The sequence below is a fragment of the Eriocheir sinensis genome, chromosome 49 (assembly GCF_024679095.1).
Source record: "Eriocheir sinensis breed Jianghai 21 chromosome 49, ASM2467909v1, whole genome shotgun sequence".
Lineage (NCBI taxonomy): Eukaryota > Metazoa > Arthropoda > Malacostraca > Decapoda > Varunidae > Eriocheir > Eriocheir sinensis.
Genome location: NC_066557.1, coordinates 597,061 through 619,989, shown reverse-complemented (window position 1 = coordinate 619,989; position 22,929 = coordinate 597,061). Strand labels below are relative to the sequence as shown.

The 22,929-nt window shown below is 45.7% G+C and overlaps 3 protein-coding genes and 1 long non-coding RNA gene across 4 annotated transcripts in view; 3 read left to right on the top strand and 1 right to left on the bottom strand.

Annotated features, from left to right (window-relative positions):
- The window catches only part of LOC126981691 (monocarboxylate transporter 4-like), a 35,624-nt gene extending 33,211 nt beyond the window's left edge, over positions 1–2,413 (top strand). The window contains exon 7 of the mRNA XM_050833113.1: positions 2,183–2,413. The gene's annotated coding sequence lies outside the window, so the exon portion shown is untranslated. The remainder of the gene's footprint in view (positions 1–2,182) is intronic.
- Positions 2,414–6,541: 4,128 nt separating this feature from the next.
- On the bottom strand, positions 6,542–7,044 carry LOC126981692 (uncharacterized). Its single transcript, XR_007734047.1, has 3 exons — positions 6,923–7,044; positions 6,666–6,769; positions 6,542–6,571 (listed from the first exon to the last, which is right to left on the bottom strand). It is a non-coding gene; the product is annotated as an uncharacterized LOC126981692 (long non-coding RNA).
- Positions 7,045–9,023: 1,979 nt separating this feature from the next.
- On the top strand, positions 9,024–12,105 carry LOC126981613 (uncharacterized). Its single transcript, XM_050833051.1, has 5 exons — positions 9,024–9,898; positions 9,960–10,102; positions 10,229–11,089; positions 11,403–11,524; positions 11,938–12,105. The coding sequence occupies exons 1-5, from the start codon at positions 9,024–9,026 to the stop codon at positions 12,103–12,105; spliced, it is 2,169 nt and encodes a 722-aa protein (XP_050689008.1).
- Positions 12,106–15,988: 3,883 nt separating this feature from the next.
- LOC126981689 (monocarboxylate transporter 12-like) overlaps positions 15,989–22,929 on the top strand; it is a 40,930-nt gene continuing 33,989 nt past the window's right edge. Inside the window, exon 1 of the mRNA XM_050833110.1 lies at positions 15,989–16,004. The gene's annotated coding sequence lies outside the window, so the exon portion shown is untranslated. The remainder of the gene's footprint in view (positions 16,005–22,929) is intronic.

Below are 22,929 nucleotides of genomic sequence, written 5' to 3'. Positions count from 1 at the left end.
AGCTCTATAAAAAAAGCATGGAATTAATTCCTTAAAGCAAGCTGCAATGAAATTGACTAGAGGAAGCGGGAAAAAGAAAGTCAAGCGAGTCGGGAGGAAAAGGTGTTATAAAAAGGACATCTTTACCGAGTTGTAATCATTGTTGAACTAAGAGCAGTATGGCGAGCATCACCAGCGCGGTTGGTGTCGGGAACCCGCGTTCTCCCCTGGGGCAATATGCCGCCGGTGTCAGTGAATTGTTTCCCCGCCCTAACAAAATGAGATTATTGGAAACAACGATTGCCTCCCGTTATGATGCTGATGTTTTACCTACTAACCTCGGATTCAATATGAAATTATCCGATAGATATATAGAATTTCTCATTCCTGGAACACTTGGCAGTTTTATTGATTTGGGGAAATTGGTGTTGCACACCTCATTACTCTTAACTAAGCCAGACAATACTACTCCTCTCGAAGACGCTCAACACGTTGAATTTGCAAATAATACCGCGCACAGCCTATTCAAATCAGTGCAATGTTTTTTGGGAGATGTAGCTGTTGACAATAATGTACTTTATGGGTACACGTCATACGTTAAAATGCTGAATACTTTGTCGCCCAACAAATTGAATACAATTGGAGCCAATGCTAATATTACCATCCCAGAGAACGGTTTTATTTCCAAAGTAACAGCTGAATACTTTGACAATGCCAGCGCGCAACACAAGACCATTATGAAGCGGGTTAAGACTCACGGTATACAACTCTGTACCCCGCTTCTTCTGGATATAAGTTCTTTAGACAGTTACTTGCTCGATGGTATTTCGATTAGACTCAGAATGGAACTATCTAGTAATGCATGGCTGCTAAATTCTCCAACTGGCGATAACATTCGTCTGCATATAGATTCAGCCAAGCTGCTTTATACGCGACTGTTTCCTTATCCTAATGCACTTCATGCTTTGAACGCGTCTCTCGCCACAGGGAATCTTTTAAAATCGACATTTACCAAAACCCTCTTGAAAACCTATGTGCTAGCCAAAGACCAAACCTCAGGAACGTATGACCAACCGTGGGGTAATGTTATTCCGGAAAAAAAACTCTCACTTATTATAACGAGCATGGAAGCTCATTCTGGCGACTATACGCTAAATCCATTGTATTTGAGCCATGGCGATATAAGTCAAATAAGCTTAAGTGTTAATGGTAGAACCATGTATAATATTCCTAGTAAATTCCCTCATGACTATGCTGAGCTCTACCATCGTACTTTGGATGCACTTGGTTTTCACAAAGACCATTTAATCGGAAAGGATATTTTCGGCAAGGGGGCAATGATTTGCACATTTGATTTGCGTGCTGAAAACTTGAATGATAATTTGCCCGTTGAAATGAATGGGGGGCTTAGACTTAGCTTGAATCTAAGCAAGGGAGAAAACGAGAACCGTCTGTTGATACTGTTTGGCGAAACAGTGGGTATAATAACAGTTAATTCTGAAAGACGGCTGCAGTGTGATGTGCGCGCTTGAAGCGGCTGTGCGATGAACAACATGGAGATTGAAAGAGGATTGAAGGGGCACATAGGAAAGCAAGCCTTGTTTTTAGGCGTGTTATTGGCAGACGAGGTAAACTCTATACCTCGATATAGAAAACCTATAGTGTGCATCGTCAATACGCTACCAAGTTATTCTAAAAGAGAAATGGGACACTGGATTTGTCTCTACTATGAACCGGGCATGGCAGTGTTCCTAGATAGTTATGCTCTCGATCCAAAATTATACTCTGATCATTTCAAATATATTGATTACCGCTGGCTCAGTATGTATAAAATGCATTTCGACTTCAAAGCACGCGAAGCGATGTGTGCGGGGCTTATGCCATGTACTTTGCCTACAATGTTTCGCACTTGGGTGTAAGAGAAACTCTTGAAAAAATATGTATGGAGTTTTCCAAGACCGAATATTCGAGGAATGATGAACACGTGATGCGATTCGCTTACAGCAAGTTTATAATGCCCGTATGTCATCAAACATTTAACACGTGTTCATAAAAAGTAAGTATTGACTTATTGATTTTTTCATATTGAATTGTATTACATTCCATGAAGCTATTCTAAGCATAAATAATTTTCTAGTTACTTTATCTTGGTGTGGGGTGTGTGTATACCATGCTTAAATCAGAGGTCTGGCTCCACTCACAGGTCCTCACTCGTCACCGCCACTACCCCGTGCAGCCCCCGCCCCGCCCCGCCCCGCCCCGCCCCGTCCCGGGCCCCGAGCAATCCTGTCGCATCCTGTCGCCGCACCTCTCACTACCGCCGTAGCCGCCGCCGCCCGCCTGATTTGGCGGGCAGTCTTTTATGCATGAGCCGGATCGAAACATAAAAGCGTTTTATTCATGTTTCCACAAAACGAATAAATTTTAAGACAATTATTGTGTTTTTTTCGTCCGTTTCTTTTATTTTTTTATTTTTTTATAAAGGTCATATAAACAAGTCAACAAACTCAATGTTTATTGGAATTTGGTCAAATTATGATTCCAGATTCATAATGTGCAATTTTATAATATCATAGGCTCCAACATTAGTCCTATATACAGAATATATTTACATATATTTTATATTTAACATAAAAATAGCAGGCAAATTCTTACACTATACACAGTATATACAACATTCACACCAGTCCCTATCTTATAAACAACTACAATTTATTCTGAAAAGTCTGTATCTACTAGCATATATTCAAGGGGGGATGATGAGAGCATTTGATTTATTTCTTCCTGTTCCACGGCTTGCATTAACATGTCATCATCCGCCTCTACCCGTTTTATCAAGGGAAAATATTGCTCGACCAGCACATCCCGTTCTCCCCACAATTCATAGGTTTCTTCTTCTAGTTCTCCCATTTCACCGATCTCTTGCCCACCCATTACCTCGGCTAGTCTCGCTTCTGTTATGCCTCTTTCATCGCCTTCCTCCAAATTTTCTTCGTTTGACAGTGTCATGATCTGGGCTACCTCCTCCTCCTGCTCTTCCTCCTCTATCCCTATAGAATTATCGGGATGACCGTAAGATCGTGACTCCAAGGTGCTAATGTAGTATCTTTTGTCCTCAACTACAGATATCCCTCTCTTGGGATATTTTACTGTACTCATTCGTCCATTGCGCACTGTGAATCCCTGATAGTCAAAGGTAAATGTTTGCTTCTGGAATAGGGCGTCTTTGTATCGCTGATGAGCAATTTTCTTCTTTATGAACTTTGGAACGCCCTTAGCTGAACTCAACCGGTCACCGTCTGCCAAGAGGATGGAGTAGCACTTTGGTTTTACACCTACAAATTCTGAGATGGTTCTTTCCCCCACTTCAGACTTAAGAAATCCAAGCTTTCCTTTGTTGTCTGTGCTGTACAAGGAATGTGAGGGGCTAAAGTTACTTGTGTCTATATAGCTTTTGAAGGGTTCCTGCGAGTACTCTGTTAATAGATCAGGAGTTTCAATTTCTGTTATTAAGGAATCAGTGTCGCAATACACTAGTTTCGCCCGATCTCCGTAATGAGCCTTCAACACATTGTAATAGAAATCATATAGTCGCAGCTTGGACAGCTCTAGGATGTAGTAGCCAATGTAGTTTGGATGATTCACCCGTGAATATTTCCTATGGCGAGTTACAACTACATGACCATCATTGAGAGGTACAACGCGTTTAAAGTAAGGACTTCGGGCCAGCTTCAAAACTTTTCGCGGTTGGTGACAATATCTATGTCTTCACTATATTTGGCCACGTTCATCAGGAATCGACCAAAATGCTGTTTGAAATACACTTGATTGCATTTTTCTTGATAGGGCAAGTAGCACTTTGCGGGCTTCTATGTTATCCTGAATGAAGTCCGCAAGAAAGTGCTTTGCTTAAACGTATAAATAGCATGCACTTTTTTAACAACCAGGCCTAGTCGAATAAGTAGTTTAAGGAGGGGCAGAGCAAATAGCATTTTCTCCTGAGCAGCATGTGTTCCAATCAGTTTTATGTTCTTACACGGTGCTGGACGGTTTTCTTCTTCATACCATTCGCGTGTGACTGACGATATATCTCTGTTGGTGATATTGTGTCTTCTGATGATCAGTGGGAGGTCATCCGTTTTCTCAACGACTTCACGTGAGACAGCCTCAGTATCGCACAGAATGAGATATCCAAAATCGCCATCGGTTGCTTGATTGACCAAGCCCCCGCTCAAAAACGACTGCATTTCTGTCTCATCTAGTTTTCTCATATCCCCACATGGCAACTTCTCTTGCATTACAGTGGGATAAAGACTGTTGAAGTCAAGATATGAAAGGAAAGTGCTTCTATCATGTTTTGGATTAAACTGAGGGTTCGTGTAGATGTTATTGGCGCGTACAAAACGACGCACAACACTTGTGTAGCCCCCACGCACATTTGTTTGAATGCAATGATATATGTCTGGGCTACTAAGCACCTCTAATTCCTGCTGTGTTTTTAGCAGAAAGGAGTCATAGGCAAATCCTGGCAGGCTAACATAATTTACAATATCCAACCTCCACTGGGTTTTCAAAATACCTCTCCACTCTAGGAAGACATTACATAGAAGGCCAACATCCACTTTTACATAAAGCAACAAATAGTCCTTCAGGCTCTGACACCCAGCTACTTTCCAAACATTCTGAGCATGTTCTGCTTCTTGAAGCGAATTGAAAAAATCTTCGCGGGATGGAAGACGTGTCTCAGAAAGTCGTTCCATCGAATCCATATAGTCATAACAAAACACCTGCTTTCCCTTGATCAATAATGGCAACGCAGGTGCTGGCACATCTTTCAACATCTGTTGTGTGCATATGGGTTCGTTCCCATTACTGATGAATTGGTTCGCTAAAGCCGCGAGCGAACCAGACATAAAGGCATACGAGTCAATAAATCTCAAGTCATTTATGATGACTTCATGGTATTTGTGAACTGAACGTTTTGGTCTTAGTTTGATTTTCAAGTCAGGTATCGTTAATTCACGCAGGATTAACGACATTTCGTAATTAGCATTATGTGCAATGAGAGTGAGCTGCAATTTGTGATTTTTCATTTGGAGGTTGCATCTATTACAATAAGCTCCAATGTAATTGTTTCCTGATTTTTCATGGTCATGATGTTTTACTCCTTTACCTTTTAAAAAACCCTGTTTGCAGAGAAGACAGTGAGTTTGCTCATTGTGACGTGTCGTATCTTCATCGGTCATGTTGATTTTATTGTAGCCTTTAGAAAATTTCAACTTTTTCCAGGCACACTGCATTGTATGAATAAAATGGTTTACAGCATTACTTCCACAATAGGATCCGCTTTGTACTGTTTCTCCGTTTCTATTCACTATAATGTAAGCATACGCTATGGCAAAGTGATGTCTCTACACATCCAGACACATTCGAAGAAGGCTGTACGAGAATACTCTCAAAGTCATAGAATGCTAAATAAGATGGCTCATATGCCTTAGCATGATTAATAAATTTCACAGTAGAACCCGCGGGTGGGAATCTTAGTCTTGTGATCATCGTTGGGCAAATTAGCACATGTTCAGCAAGCGTTGTCTTGTTCTCACAGGCGCACAGGCAGATATCGCAAAACATTTTTTTCCCGCGACGTTGGCAGGTAAACAGGTTCATGTATGCGTCAAAGTCTTGGATAAGAGCTAGGTGTCTGTTCCCCAACAACAGACAATGAACAACTTCTTGATCTTTGAGCCCCTTTCTGACTAGAGTTAGTTCGCCTTTTTTGTCTTCAACGTTGTCTAGACAGTAAACGCGAATACTTATGTTGTTTAATCTTTCAAGCCGACCGAGGTCTTCCCAGGATACCGGGGTTGGAATGTTACCCGTATTAATAGAGGCCAAGCAAGCATTCTCCCATTGTCTGCCCGATGGAACTACATTTCTTGACTTTAGATAGCGATAAGCTGTTAGAACTTGGAAAACACAGTCCGTGGGTCCTGAAGGGTTGAGAACTTGTGTTTTCCCTGGAACACCCTTAGGATAGGGTACATACTCTCCAATACTATTGTGCAGCATTATAAGAGAGAAGGAAAATTTTACGCTAACTATTTCATCTAACGTAAATCCACTGCCCTCTTCGTCCGACATGTCATGTTCAAACCGATTAACAAAATATTCGGATAGTTCACGTACATATGAATCTATATCGTCATAGCTAATTACCTGCATATGACTTCTCATACATATCTCTATATTGAACTCCACCGTCAGGGTCTTCTGACTAAACGCAGATGCATGTCAACGTACACTTTAAAAGAAGGAGGTCTAACCTGCTGGCAACCTTGGAATACAGACTCTACTGCCTCGCGAAGACGGTCAGTGTTGTTGTTGAAATATGATGCAATGTCGCCGTTGTCTGCTGGTGGGACGGGCACGTCGATCGTTGTTAAGGCCCCGTTGAAATGTTGGCTTATTTCACCGGGTGTTGGTGAGGGTGTTGTTGTCGGCCGTCCCGGGTTATAACCGCTGGGTCCTGGCTGTGGAGAACTGTTTGGACGGGAGAATCCCTCACGACGGGCTTGCTTTTTCCTGCAGGTGTCTGAAGAAAGGTAAAATAATATTAGAGAAAATAGTGAAATTACAATTTTTTCCTTAGAACAGACGTGTGCGCAATAAAAAACGTAGAAACTTACCGTTTGTTCCTGTATTCGCTTGTTTTCGTTTTCGTCCACTACCGATCGCTGAAGAGGAGGGCCAATGGCTGAGCCTACCAGACCCGCCTTCTTCGGAGATAGTCCTTAAGGAATACGAAACACAAATGAAATTTTTTGAACCCCTCTATCCCGCACATATTTTAATGTGACACTTATAATACAATATGGAAAATGTGTCTCTTGTAAAACACATTTTAACAATATTGCATTTCAGAAGATATTAGGTTTTGACCTACCTTTGGTTTTGACTGGCTTCGTCGCTGAGACCCGCCCGTGGAGAACAACTTCCAATATCGCTGGGGTCTGGTTGAGAGAAACCGACATCTGATCGATCAGAGCTAGTCGACGACGTCTCTTCTGAAAAAAAGATAGAAAGACTAAAGTCGATATTGACCATGCTGCCCAGCTCTCTACCCCCCTCCAGTCATCCACATTTTTTATGACAATCATATAAAGTAACGCAAACATTTAAGTACTTACCATTGTTTCTAGTAGATATATCTTTCGATCCAGTCCCAAGGCCCTCTGGAAGGCAGGCCGCCCTATGAGCTGCGAGTGCGGACAACGGGAAGTAATTATTACACCATGAACATTTGATACAGGGGTGTACAGGGGTCCTCATGTTTACGGGAAACAAGAACAGGAGACCTCTTGACCCGAGACCGCCTTGAGAGCCTGTGAAGTGCTCGTTGGCTTGACGTCCATAAATACCCTTCGACATTGTGTGTTCGTTTGTACATGTGTGTGTGTGTGTGTGTGTGTGTGTGTGTGTGTGTGTGTGTGTGTGTGTGTGTGTGTGTGCGCATGGGCGTGTTCCTCAGGTCAGTCCTTAATGACCCGAGGTTTATTGTAATGACTTGAATCATTAAGGCTTCCGAAGACCAGAAGGTGGCCTCAGATACATGGATTTGTCATAGAAACATTTTTTTCCATGATTTTATCTCGCATGAACAGATGTGTGTGTGTGTGTGTGTGTGTGTGTGTGTGTGTGTGTGTGTGTGTGTGTGTGTGTGTGTGTGTGTGTGTGTGTGTGTGTGTGTGTGTGTGTGTGTGTGTGTGTGTGTGTGTGTGTGTGTGTGTGTGTGTGTGTGTGTGTGCGTGTGCGCGCAAGCATGTGTGTTCCTCGGGTCAGTCCTTAATAACCCGAGGTTTATTGTAATGACTTGAATCATTAAGACTTCAATAGGCGTGGCCACAGATACATGGAGATGTCATCGATCCATTTTTTCCGCGATTTTATCTCGTAAGACCAGATGTGTGAGTGTGTGTGTGTGTGTGTGTGTGTGTGTGTGTGTGTGTGTGTGTGTGTGTGTGTGTGTGTGTGTGTGTGTGTGTGTGTGTGTGTGTGTGTGTGTGTGTATTAGCGTCAGTTGGAATGAGTGAAATATAAGATGCCGGTAACAGGTGCGCTGGACAAATTCCAGCCTGGTCATTAACCTAATGTCTTTAACCTTTTCCGTGATTTTAATCTTGGTGTCTCTCGAGATCTAGATCTTAACGTGTGTGAGTGTGTGTGTGTGTGTGTGTGTGTGTGTGTGTGTGTGTGTGTGTGTGTGTGTGTGCGTGAGTGTGTGTGCGTGTGTGTGCGTGTGTGTGTGTATGCGCGCCTATGTGAAGAAAGATAAGACACCGGGAACAGGTGCGCGGGACATATTCCAGCCTGGTCATTAACCTAGTCTTTAACCTTTTTCTGTGATTATAATCTTGTGGTCACTCGAGCTCACGATTTTATCTTAACTCTTCAAGTACACTCCGCTTACCACCCCTCTCTTGGTAATTCGAGGGTCCAAGATCTTATCTTAACCCTTCAAGCACCCCTTCTCCCGTCACCTCCCCCCCCCCACCCCCCCTCCCGGCTGGGCACCCCTACTCCCGTCACCCTCTCGCTTCCGTACGCTAGTCCGAGAGGGGGTGAAGGGGGTGAGGGGGTGAAGGTAAAGAGATGGGTGTGGGGGGTAGGAGGGGGGGGTCCAGATACCCCCTCTTCCGTAACCCCCCCGCTGACTCCCCCAACCCCCACTTCCAGTCCCCACCACTTCCAATTACCCCCACTTCCGTACATTTGTTACTACTCGCTTCCTTCACCAGCCCTCTAACACCATTCTCCATGCCGAGCCCTGCACCCAGCCAACGCCGCTCATCACGACCCTCCGCCAGTCGACGCAGTACGAAACTCTTCTACAGGACTTTCCGCACCTCACCTCACAGCGGTCTGCACCATCCCAGGTACGCCACGGGGTACAACACTCCATCGTTACGACGGGGCCGCCCTGCTTCGCACGCCCCCGGCGCTTGCCCCCTGAGCGCCTGCAGGCGGCGCGGAAGGAGTTTGAAAACATGCTGGCAGAAGGAATCGTGCGCCCCTCCGACAGCAACTGGGCGTCCCCACTCCATATGGTGCCCAAGGCTCAAGACGGGGAATGGCGTGCTTGCGGGGATTACAGGGCTCTCAACGCCATGACCCGTCCCGACAGGTACCCAATACCCCATGTGTTGGATTTCCACGCCAAGCTCCACGGCACCTCGGTCTTCTCTAAGATCGACCTCCTGCGGGCATTCCATCAGATCCCTGTGGCTGAGGAGGACATACCCAAGACCGCGGTGACGACGCCCTTCGGGCTGTTTGAATACCCCTTCATGAACTTTGGGCTTCGCAACGCCGCTCAATCCTTCCAGCGTTTTATGGACAAGGTCGTCAGGGGGTTGGACTTCGTCGTGGTGTACATCGACGACATCCTCGTCGCCTCCCCCTCTCACCAACAGCACATGGGACACCTCCGACTACTGCTCTCCCGCCTCCAGGACCACGGCCTCAAAATCCACTCTAACAAATGTCTATTCGGCGCCTCTTCCGTGGATTTCCTGGGCCACAGAGTAAGTGCAGATGGCTTGGAGCCCCTTCCTCAGAAGGTGGCGGCCATTGAGTTTTTCCCTCGCCCCACAACCGTCAAGAAGCTGAGAGAATTCCTGGGCCTGGTTAATTACTACCACCGCTTCATCCCCCAGGCCGCAGAGCTCCTCGCGCCCCTCAACGATCTCCTCAAGGGCGCCAAGAAGACCTCACTCAAGCCCCTAGAGTGGGGACAAGGCACGGAGGACGCATTCGGCGCCATCAAGCGACGGCTCATCTCTCTCACCCGCCTCGCGTACCCAGTGCCCCACACGCCGACGGTCCTCTACACTGACGCCTCAGCGGAAGCAGTGGGTCGACGGTGAGCTCCACCCCGTCGCTTTCTTCAGTAAGAGGCTGGAGCCCGCCCAACGCTCGTACAGTGCCTTCGACAGGGAGCTCTTGGCAGTGTACGAGGCTGTGCGCCACTTTCGCCACTTCCTGGAGGGCCGTGAGTTCCACGTCCTCACCGACCACAAGCCGTTGGCGCACGCCATGACGCAATCGGGGGACAACTTCACTCCCCGTGTGTGTCGATAGCTCGCATTCGTATCGGAGTTCACCACCGATATCAGACACATCCGGGGGGTGGAGAACCCCGTCGTGGACGCCCATTTCCGCGGCAACTCCCCCCCCCGGAGCGTGGCCACAGTTGCTCGCCCACCACCATTAGACTACGCAGCGATAGCAGCGGCGCAGGAGAACGACCAGGAGCTACATGGGCTGCGAGAGGGGCCCACGGCGCTTCAGCTTGTCCGGCGTCACATCCCTGAATCTCCCTCGCAGCTATGGTGTGATGTGTCCTGTGGCCCGGCGCGCCCATACATCCCTCGCCAGTACCGCCGGCACATCTTTACACATTACCACTCCCTCAACCACCCCGGGATCCTGGGTACCCATCGCATCATCAGCAGACGGGCGGTGTGGCCAGGAATGAGGAAGGACATATGGGAGTGGACGCGCACCTGCCTCTCCTGTCAGGCTGCCAAAGTCCACCGCCACACCCGCACCCCGCTTCAGCCCATACCTACGCCCACAGACCGCTTCCACACCATCCACGTCGACCTGGTCGGCCCACTGCCACCTTCCTGGGGCCACAGGTATCTCCTCACCTGCGTGGATAGAACCACACGCTGGGGGACCGCCATCCCCATGCCGGACAGCACGGCAGAGTGTACGGCCGCCCACTTCCTCTCGGGCTGGGTTGCGCAGTTTGGGGCTCCAGTCACCGTCATTTCCGACCAGGGCGTGCAATTCGAATCCCACGCCTGGCGTGAGCTATTGGCCTTCCTCGGAATGACACGTCAGCGCACCACTGCCTACCACCCACAGTCCAACGGCATGGTGGAACGCTTCCACCGACGCCTGAAGGAAGCTATCCGCGCCCTGCCACACCCCACCAATTGGATTGACGCCCTTCCTATAATCCTGCTCACCCTGCGTGCCACCGAGAAAGAGGACATCCATCACACGCCGGCGGAACTTGTGTACGGGGAAGACTTGCGGCTGCCGTGTCAGTTCGTTCCCCCGGGGCATGGAGGCCACTCCCTATCGTTTCTCCCCGCGCTCCGGCACGCGATGGCACACCTCCAGCCCACCCCTCCACGTCCAGCCCACCCCTCCCGTCCCACTCACTTCCAGGCTGAACTCTGGACGGCGACGTCAGTCTTCCTGAGGACGGGGGCACACACCGGTCCGCTACAGCCGCCCTATACAGGTCCATATCGAGTCTTGGCCCGTGGGGACAAACACGTCACGCTCGACGTGGGAGGCCGCCGCTACGTCGCTTCGTGGGACAGAGTAAAGGCCGCCCACCTCCCACCTAGCCATCGTCCTCATCTCCACCACCAGAACCAGCCTCCTGTCGCCCACGGACGGCCTGCTGCGCCCCCCGAGCCGCCTCTGCGTCTTCCACACCCTCGCGACGTTGTCTTGGCCTCCCCACCACGTCAGGAAGCTGCCGCCCTTCCCTTGGAGCTCCAGGAGGAAGCGTACCCATCGACGTCCCAGCAGGGCGGGCACAGTGCCAACGACCCGTCCACGGTGCCTCTCCTGCCCTCCACCTCTGCCACCTCCGCCGGCGACCCTCCCTTGCCCCTTCTCCCCCCACCGCTCCCCCTAGCTCCCAACCATGACCTCCATTCCCTCCCCCTACCTCAGACACTCCCCCTTCCCGCACAAGGTACCACGCCCCTCCCTCCACCTTCTCTGACCCCTGCCCCCTCCGCCGGCGAACCTCCCTTGCCCCTTCTCCCCTCACCGCTCCCCCCAGCTCCTAACCATGACCTCCATTCCCTCCCTCCACCTCAGCCCCCACCCATTCCCGTCTCCCCTTCCGTGTCTTTCTCTCCCACAGAACAGGCTACCTCCCAGGGGCGCCTGTCTCCAGTACCAACTCCAGCCGGCCTCGTCCAGGTCGACACCTTTCTCGGCGAGGACGAGGAGGAGGAGGAACACGTCCGGCTGGAGGGTGTTACAACCCGTTCAGGCAGGACGGTGCACCGCCCGGAGTATTTCCAAGCCTCCTAACGGCTACCTGCTGTGGGCGGTGGGGAGGGGAGTATTGTAGCGTCCTCGCAGCAGCACATCTGCTTCTCCGCCCCCACACATCTGCTGCTCCGCCCTACAAAACTAATCTCCAGGAAAAGACTGAAGCACACCTGCGGGCGGTGATAATCCTATCCAGCTGCTGCCAGTTCGGAGACTCGCTAATCCTGCCCCGAGGTCTGCGAGGTCAAGTCAAGAACCACCAGTCTCCTTACAACTCCCACACGCATCACACCACTCCCTCTCGTGCATCCACGCGCCGTCGCCGCCTCCGACCGCGTACATTAGTGTATATAAATAAACCTAAGACTGCTTGACTGTGCTTTCCATCAGTGTCCCGGCTAAGAAGAACACTACAACACCACACCGGGCTAGATTTGACACCGCTGTGGCCACGGGACTTTCTGAGCGGGACCCGTTCAATCTGCCATCATAGCTGAGTCAGTCTGTAGTTTACTCATCACCTTCCTCCCTCCCTCTCTCAAGGACTCACTCCCCCGTTGCCAGCTTCCTCGTCAGCTTACTCACTCCTCATTCACTCACTCACTCATTCACTCACTCTCACTCCTTATTCTCTCTCTCTCCCTCACTCACTCCCTATTCAATCACTTCCTCACTCACTTTATTAACTTCCTCACTCCTTATTCACTCACTCTCTCACTCTATTTATTCACTCCCTCACTCCCTCATTCACTCCGTTATTATCATGTTACTTGTCAGTTCACTCACTCCCTTCTTCACTCTTTATTCACCTATGGACTCACTTATTCTTCACTTATTTTTCTTATTCGTCAGCTCAATCACACACTCACTTCTCATTTACTCACTCCCCTTTCATCAGCTCACTCACTCACTCCTTCACTCCTAATTCACTCACAAAGTCCCTTATTCCTCTGCTATTCGTCAGTAGGCTACATTCACTCATTCATTCACGTACTCACCCTATACTATCAGTTTACTCTTGAGATCACTCCCTCGCTCACTCATACACGAGGCTCCATACATCAGCTGATCTTCCCCACTGATAGACAGATAAGGTGACATTGGCCAGCGCGCACATACACTTACAACATTGCACGTCACCGCGGCTGTTGCAGGTATTAGGTCGCTGAGAGAGGTTCAACTTGCTTACTTAGTCTTAATTTCACTCTGGTCTGGCGTAGGCTCCCGCGGGTCCTGTCTTCCCCTCTGCTCTGCCACACAGTCCCAACACGTATCTCTACCTCTCATATGTAAGCTATAGGTAACATATGAGAGGAAAAAATAGGCGTTGAGACTGTGTGGCAGAGCAGAAGGGAGAAATGGACCCGCGAGAGCCGATGCCAAAACGGACTCGACAATTTGGTTTCACTATAGAACAACACCAGGCAGATTAGTATGTTTTCCTGCTGTATATTCCCCAGTGTGCATGCGTGGTGGACAGCAGAGTGACTTATTCCTGCGAGGAGGTATTTCTCGTAACACCGCCTGTCCCTGAACTGGAGAGCCGCGTGTGGAAAGATCGCGTTATCAGTGACAGGGGATGACTTAAAGGTGCTTCGCTCGTTGTGTTTGTGCCTAAGGTTTGTTACATTTGATTTTACTATTTTGTTTTTATTATTATTTTTTTACTTATATATTATTTTTTTGTGCATGTGTTTCGATTTTGTGCCTCATTTATATATTTACTCTTTTTTTTGTGTGTGTGTAAGAGAGAGAGAGAGAGAGAGAGAGAGAGAGAGAGAGAGAGAGAGAGAGAGAGAGAGAGAGAGAGAGAGAGAGAGAGAGAGAGAGAGAGAGAGAGAGAGAGAGATAATATTCATGATAGTAACAAGAATTAGAATAATATCATATAGATGTGGAAATCTATAAAAAAATTCAACGGAAGTAAATGATCAGAAAGTAGCGAAGTGTAACCTTCATCTCAGCACACCGAGGTCAGGCTCTTCATTCGTCAGCCCTCACACCACGAACCTTCCGTACAAGGATGCCGCGTCCCAACCCGACCATGAGGTGAAGAGACCCGCTAAGCATGTCACGGACGGGATTAAGAAACTGCCATCACCATCATCGTCTTCGCCATCATCAGCATTATCACCATCATCATTACCAGAGAGGATCGATGCCGGCCCGTGATATAATTAAAACTTCCTTATTCAGCAGACTATATCCTACCGCTCTCAATATATATTCCTAGTCAGGCCACTCTTCCTGCAGAGGAGTGAAGAAGCTTGGTGATTTATTCTTGGACAGGCCCCGTTTCACAAGGGGAAGGGAAGAAGGTATGCGCGTCAGGACCAGTGGTTCGCAAATCTTGACGCCTGGCAGAGCCCTATTACAATCATTGTTGCTTTTCAACACACACACACACACACACACACACACACACAAAAAAAAAAAAAATGTTACGTGAGGTGGCGCCTCCACATGTGTTTTGTTGCATCACATATCGCAAGGCTCATTTTCTAGCATCAGGATTACAGTGCAAGTGTCTTGACCAAATGGTAAGCAGCGAGTTGATTTTCTTCTTTGATGGATGACTTGCGACTTGACGAGTGAAGAACATTTAACGGATGACGATTTCAGTTTTAAGAGTCAACCCCACCGTCATTTCTGCCCGGCATTTCAACGTACCTGTCAATAATTACATTTATTATGTGCCTTGACACACGGAACACCGGGGTCCCACGGAGCTTGGCTTGGGAGCCTCTGCACTAAGGGATGTTTATTTCTGGGATGTTGGAAACTTTCCGCTGCAGCTCCACATCCACTCATTAGTCTGGTCGCCTCATATATTTCTCGGGCGAAGTGTGAGGTCCTCGTTTACAATAAAGAATCTGTGGAATATTTCAGATCCTTTCATTACATATCCTTATTCATATACATGTTGTTTCCTAGTCAGGCCGCCCGTTATGTGAAGGTATGTGGCTTTAGGCCCATGTTTACACGAAAAGATGGTGACCCGTGGGATGGAAGCATGGTCGCCTCCCGCCGTCTGGCTCGGACAGCAGTTTGTTTCCCCATTTCCAAACCTCTTTTTACATTCAGAAGTAGTATCGCTTATATAACCCTTGTTCCAGTGCTCTCCAGAGACGTTCGATTATACGACACACCCAAAGATGTTCGTACTGGGAGAGGAACACCAGAGGCCACAAACTGTCCGTTTGAGATCCCCCCCTCCCCGCTGCCCGTGGAGGCGTTCGAACGAGTACATATGGTGTCAAGTTGGTCACAAGTGCGAAGAAGCGATAACAGTATTTCTATCAGTCGCAGGCTGTTGTTGTTTACTATTCCCAGGAAAAATAATATACGACTGATTGATTGTTATCTCTTCGGTTTACCGGTAACACGAAAAATTCTAGACACATTTCCAATGTAGTTCTCCCATATCTACTTCAGCCGTCTTTCCACGGCCCAATAGGTATTCACTTCACCTAGCTACTTACAGGCATGTTTTCCTTATTCCCAGGAGCGATAACTTTTCATTCAACTTGTCGGTCCCATCCTCTCGGGTGCCTTCCATGACGAGTGGTCGATGAAGTGACAGACACTCGCCCCTATTTTCTAGTTTTCTTTTTTTCTTAAGAGCAATAGCGTTTCATATAACCTGCATGTATCTGCCCCGTTAAGCCATTCGAGTATGTAAAATCAAAGTGAAGCAAGAAGCGATAATTAAATTTCATGGACGTGCTTCAGATTGCGATGAAAACAAGATCGAAACATCATAAAACTTCAAAAAGTTCAACTCTGAATGTACAACTAATGTTACATAATCACGGCACAAGGGGCATGCGGGACAAGTGCCACACATCGCCAGACGTAATATCTGATCTTACCCGATAAAAATGATGATCCACGAACTTCTTATTCCACTCCCTGCGGATCGACGACGGTGACCGAAGGTGAGGGTGGCAGAGAGAGAGAGAGAGAGAGAGAGAGAGAGAGAGAGAGAGAGAGAGAGAGAGAGAGAGAGAGAGAGAGAGAGAGAGAGAGAGAGAGAGAGAGAGAGAGAGAGAATTACATAGAATTACAATTGATAACTAGACCACACAGGCCCTAAGGCCCGAACTAAGTGGTCTGTCCTAAACCTAAGTGACAGTTGTTATGCGGCCACCACGACGTTGAAACTGACCTAGTGAACACTGAGATGGAGATAGCGGTCAAGATTATTCTTAAACGATGCAATCGAGTTACACTGCACCACTTATGGTGGTAATCTGTTCCAATCTCGAACGACAGCATTAGTGAAGAAGAACTTTGTGCAATCTGAATGAGCTTGTCTACATTTGAGTTTAGCGCCATTATATCTCGTTCGCGTCGAATCATCCATCACAAGCAGCATAGTCGGATCCACACTGGTAAAACCGTTAAGTATTTTAAAGCACTCGATCAGTTTTCCTCTTAGGTGGCGTTTTTTCATGAGAAAGCAGGTTTAGATGTGACAATCTTTCCTCGTAGGGTTTGTTTCGTAATGAAGGAATCGTCTTGGTTGCTCTACGCTGAACATCTAATTTAGCAACGTCTTTCGCATGGTGGGGAGACCAAAATTCCACGGCGTACTCCAAATGAGGTCTGACGAAACTATTATACAAAGGTAGTATAACATCTTTATTTTTGAATGAAAAATTTCTCTTAATCAAACCCATTATCCTGTTTGCTTTTTTTTTAACGGACTCGTTGCACTGCTGGGAAAACTTGAGGTAAGACGCGACTGTGACGCCAAGATCTTTGACCGAGTGAACGCTTTTAATTTTAACGCCGCACATTTCATAGTCCTTCTTTATATTCCTAGATCCAACCTGCAGAATCTGGCACTTGTTTATACTAAAAGGCATTTCCCATTTTACTGACTAATCTGATATTTTACGCAAATCTTCTTGTAGGCTCCGCCCGTCACATTCCGTAAGTACCGCATTGCCGATTTTCGTGTCGTCCGCAAATTTACTAATGAAATTATTGAGACCAAGGTCAATGTCGTTGATGTAAATGACGAAGAGAACGGGTCCCAGGACAGAGCCTTGGGGGACACCACTAGTGACAGGCATCCACTCAGAGGTCACTCCATTTATTACAACTCTTTGCTTTCTATTGCTTAGCCAGTGCTTGATCCATTCGTGAAGCTTACCCCCGATGCCTATTTCCTTGATTTTATGAAGCAACTTGTAGTGTGGAACTTTATCAAACGCCTTCTGGAAGTCCAAATAAAAAATATCAAGTGATTTAGAAACATCATAGACTGCAAAAAGCTCGTTATACAACGTTAAAAGATTCGACAAACATGATCTGTTGTTACGGAAACCATGTTGCGAGTCCAGGATTAGCGAATTACACTCTAGGTAGTTAAATTCTTTATCTCGAATAATTGTCTCAAATAATTTACCATTAATTGAAGTTAAGCTGATTGGCCTGTAATTATCCGGTAATTTTCGGTCGCTTTTTTTCAAAATGGGTGTTACGTTAGCCATTTTCCAATCACTAGGAACGATACCATCGTGCAAAGACATATTAAACAACATTGTTAAAGGTCCGAGTATCTCTCTTGATATTTCTTTAAGTAATTTTGGATATATTTTATCAGGTCCTGGACTTTTGTTAGTTTTAAGTGACTGCAACGCTTTGAGAACCTCATCTGTACTGATTTCAAATTCAGGGAGGGTATGACTGGGATTTTCAATATTGTTAGGAACAGCACCAGTATCGGTAGAATTACTATTAAAAACCGAGGCGAAATAAGAATTTAACGTGTTCGGTATGCGTTGGCTGTCTGTCACGATATTGCCCGAAGTATCAGTTAATGGACCAATCCCACTTTGAATCTCTTTTTTGTTGTTTACATATCTAAAAATTTTTTTTAGGATCTGACTTGCAATTTACCGCAATGTTTACTTCGTACCTCCGTTTCACCTGTTTGATTAAACTTTTGACTTGTCGTCTTGCTTCTTAGTACCGTGTACTATTTCCGGTAGAGTTATCGGTTTTCCTTTGCCTATATAACAAATTCCTCTTTTGGAGAGTAGGTTTGATTTCATTATTAAACCACGGAGGATTTTTTACTTTTCGGCGCTTTTCACAAGATTGCACGGATTTATTTTGTTCAGTTAGTAATCGAGCTTTAAAGTCTTGCCAAGATTCTTCGACGTCAATGTTGGATACTAATTGAAAGTTCGTTAATGACTATCTTATTCTTTCAAAATCCGCTCTTTTAAAATTGGGAACCAATATCTTATTCTCTGCAATCCTTGTTGGAGCTCTTATGTCGAGACGCACCACTCTATGATCGCATGATCCGAGGTGTTCGCCAACGCTAACATTGTCAACTAAGTTCTCTTGGGTTACTAATACAAGATCAAGAATATTATTATCGCGCGTTGGTTCACTAACCATTTGGCTAAGGTAGTTATTTTCAACGAAGTCTAACATCCTGTGCGATTATCCCTCGGATCCCGTGAGTGTCTGCCAGTCTATATGCGGTAGATTAAAATCGCCCAAAATCAATGCATCACTGTTTCGGAGGTTCTTTGCAAAACGCTATACATTATTTCATCATCCTTGCATGATTGGCCTGGAAGCCTATGCGTGACGGATATGTTGATTTTAAATTGATCGGTATTTGTACTCACGCTCACGTGTTCTACAGTACTGTCCTCTGGTGTTTTATCAATGGGCTGTAAGCTACTTTTGACGTAAAGAGCCACTCCTCCACCTCTACGATTAACTCGGTCTTTATTGAAAAACATAAAGTTATCTATATTATATTCAGAAATTAAGTCATTATTAGCGGTGTCAATAAATGTTTCAATTACGGGAATTATATCAAAGTCCTCTGTTTTAGTTAGGCACTGCAATTCATCGATCTTATTTCTTAAGCTTCGAGCGTTAAAGCTAAGAACCCTTAAATTGTCTTTTGTTATAACTCGAGAAAACAGAGTTGTTAGTTGTTTTACGATTTACTGAAGTGGTGGCCAAGAGAGAGAGAGAGAGAGAGAGAGAGAGAGAGAGAGAGAGAGAGAGAGAGAGAGAGAGAGAGAGAGAGAGAGAGAGAGAGAGAGAGAGAGAGAGAGATTTACATAAAATTCAGACCACATAGACCCTATGGTCCAGACTAGGTGGTCTGTCCACCTAAGTGATTCTACATTAGTCACATAGCTCCAAAACTTTGCATTTCTACTTTAGTAAATATTAAGTTGAAGGAAGTGTCGGTCGAGCTTGTTTTTAAAGGAGTCAGTCGTGTTGCACTGGACCACTGAAGGTGGGAGCTTATTCCATTCTCGCACTACAACGTTGGTGAAGAAGAATTTGGTGCAGTCTGAATTTACTTATTTACTTTTAAGTTTTGTGCCATTATTTCTTATTCACAAAGTGTCATCGATCATAAACAATTTTGATTTGTCTACATTCGTAAAGCCATTAAGTATTTTAAAACATTCAATCAGTTTTCCTTGGAGGCGACGTTTCTCAAGAGAGAACAAGTTAAGAGTTGAGAGGCATTCATCGTAGGGTTTGTTCCGCAAGGAAAGGATCATTTTTGTTGCCCGACGTTGAACACCTTTTAATTTAGCAATGTCCTTTGCATGATGGGGAGACAAAAACTGTACCGTGTATTCCAAGTGGGGTCTGACTAAATTATTGTAAAGCGGAAGTACTACATCTTTATTTTTAAATAAAAAAGTTTCTTTTAATGATGCCCAACATTTTGTTAGCTTTATTTGCTGCTTCGATGCATTGCCTTTGAGAATTTGAGGTTTGATGCGATTTTGACACCCAGGTCCTTGACATACTGAACGCTTTTGAACTTGACACCTCGCATTTCGTGATCGAACCTTGTATTTCTTGTTCCAACTTGAAGAACCTGGTGCTTATCTACATTAAAGGGCATCTCCCATCTGTTAGATCAAGCTGAAATTTTATGCAAATCTTCTTTGGAGGCTTTGTCTGTCTTCGTTAGTGACAACCGAGTTAACTATCTTTGTATCGTCTGCAAATTCGCTATTGAGATTATTGATTCCAACGTCCACATAGTTAATGTAAATAATGAAGAGCACTGGACCAAAAACCGAACCCTGAGGGACGTCACTAGTGACAGGCTCCCACTCTGAGTTAAATCCATCAATCACCACTCTTTGCTGTCTGTTGCTCAACCAATTCAAAATCCATTGGTGTACTTGACTGTCAATACTTAGTTGATTTAATTTATAAAGTAATTTATGGTTTGTAACTTTGTCAAACGCTTTCTGAAAATCAAAACAGACTACGTCCAATGATCTGGTTACGTCATAGACTGAGAAGAGGTCATTATGAAAGGACAGTAGGTGTGATAAGCAGGAACTCTTGCTACGGAAACCATGTTGTGAATTTTTAATTAATGAGTGGCTTTGAAGGTAGCTCACAATTTTGTCTCTAATTATGCTCTCAAGTAGCTTTCCTACAACTAAAGATAGACTAATGAGCCTGTAATTACCTGGTATATTTTTGTCTCCTTTCTTAAAAATCGGTGTTACGTCAGTCTTTTTCCAATCCAAAGAGAAGATGCCTTGTCGCAAGAACATATTTAATACGGTTGTGAGAGAGGAGAGTATTTCGCTCTGTTTCCTTAAGTATTATAGGATATATATTGTCGGTCCAGGACTTTTATTTGTTTTAATTGATTGGAGAGAATTTAGGACTTCATCGGTAGTTATTACAAAGAACTGTTGTCGTCGTCGGTGTTGGTGGAAGTGGTGGGAAGATTGATAATATTAAATACCGAGGAAAAATAATTATTTAACAAGTTCGCAACGTGTTGGCAGTGTTTCAGCCACTAATTCACTGACACTGTTAGTTAGGGGTCCAATTCCACTTTTGATCGCCTTCTTGTTGTTTATATAACTGAAGAAGGATTTCGGATTATTTTTACAGTTGGCTGCAATATTTTCTTCATATCTACGCTTTGCCTGATATACTAATTTTTTTACTCGCCGCCTGGCTTCATGATAACGTCTAATGTTTTCGGGCGTGTTCTGCTCATTCTTTAACCAATGAGACAAATTTCACTCCTTAATCAACCGAATGTTTAATTTCGCTATTAACCAAGGTGGACGTTTATTTAGTGTTTTTTTTTTTTTTTTTTTTTTTTTTACAACAAAGGAGGCAGCTCAAGGGCACACATAAAAAGAAAACAATAATAAAAAAAAAGCCCGCTACTCGCTGCTCCTAAAAAAGAAACAAATGAGGTGGCCGAAAGGAAGATCAAATACGGGAGGAGAGGTGTCCTGATACCCTCCTCTTGAAAGAGTTCAAGTCGTAGGCAGGAGGAAATACAGTTGAAGGAAGATTGTTCCAGAGTTTACCAGCGTGAGGGATGAAAGAGTGAAGATGCTGGTTAACTCTTGCATAAGGGGTTTGGACAGTTTAGGGATGAGCATGAGTAGAAAGTCGAGTGCAGCGGGGCCGCGGGAGGGGGGGAGGCATGCAGTTAGCAAGTTCAGAAGAGCAGTCAGCGTGGAAATATCGATAGAAGATAGAAAGAGTGGCAACATTGCGGCGGAATTTAAGAGGTATAAGACTATCAGTATGAGGAGGAGAGCTGATGAGACGAAGTGCCTTAGCCTCCACTCTGTCCAGAAGAGCTGTGTGAGTGGAGCCCCCCACACATGAGATGCATACTTCATACGAGGGCGGACAAGGCCCCTGTATATGGACAGCAACTGTGCAGGGGAGAAGAACTGGCGGAGACGGTACAGAACGCCCAGCCTCGAGGAAGCTGATTTAGTAAGAGATGAGATATGAAGTTTCCAGTTGAGATTTTGAGTTAAGGATAGACCGAGGATGTTTAGTGTTGAGGAAGGTGATAGCTGGGTATTGTCAAAGAACAGGGGATAGTTGTTTGGAAGATTGTGTCGAGTGGATAGGTGGAGAAACTGTGTTTTTGAGGCGTTGAAGGACACCAGGTTCTTCGTGCCCCAATCGGAAATAATAGTAAGGTCTGAGGCTAAGCGTTCTGCAGCCTCCAGCCTTGAGTCGTTAAGTTCCTGAAGGGTGGGTCTTCTATTAAAAGAAGTTGAATAATGCAGAGTGGAATCATCGGCGTAGGAATGGATAGGACAGTTCGTTTTGGAAAGAAGATCATCAATGAACAACAGAAAAAGAGTGGGAGATAGGACAGAACCCTGTGGGACACCACTGTTAATAGATTTAGGGGAAGAACAGTGACCGTCTACCACGGCAGAAATAGAACGGTCACAAAGGAAACTGGAGATAAGGGTACAGAGAGAAGGATAGAAACCGTAGGAGGGTAGTTTAGAAAGCAAAGATTTGTGCCAGACCCTATCAAAAGCTTTTGATATGTCCAGCGCAATTGCAAAAGTTTCACCGAAACGGCTAAGAGAGGATGACCAAGAGTCAGTTAAGAAGGCTAGGAGATCACCAGTAGAACGCCCCTTGCGGAACCCATACTGGCGATCAGATAGAAGGTCAGAAGTGGAAAGGTGCTTTTGAATCTTCCGGTTAAGGATTGATTCAAAAGGTTTAGATAGACAAGAAAGTTATTTTTTTTTTTTTTTTTTTTACAGCAAAGGAGACAGCTCAAGGGCACAAAAAAGTAAACATTGATAATAAAAAAAAAGCCCGCTACTCGCTGCGGTAGTTTGAGGACGGTAGTTTGAGGGATTGGAGCGGTCACCCTTCTTAGGTACAGGCTGTATGAAGGCATACTTCCAGCAAGAAGGAAAGGTAGATGTTGACAGGCAGAGGCGAAAGAGTTTGACCAGGCAGGGTTACTATGCTTCTCGCAATACGGGACAAATGCATGTGTTCTGCTGAGTGAGTAATTGATTTTTAAAGTTTAGCCAG

Bases quoted from the DNA above. Each gene is read 5' to 3' on its own strand.
- LOC126981613 (XM_050833051.1), top strand. From the start codon at position 9,024: ATGCTGGCAGAAGGAATCGTGCGCCCCTCCGACAGCAACTGGGCGTCC. The intron at 9,899-9,959 runs GTGAGCTCCACC...ACGCTCGTACAG, and splicing joins GCGGAAGCAGTGGGTCGACG to TGCCTTCGACAGGGAGCTCT. The intron at 11,090-11,402 runs GTCAGTTCGTTC...CCTCCCACCTAG, and splicing joins GGAAGACTTGCGGCTGCCGT to CCATCGTCCTCATCTCCACC.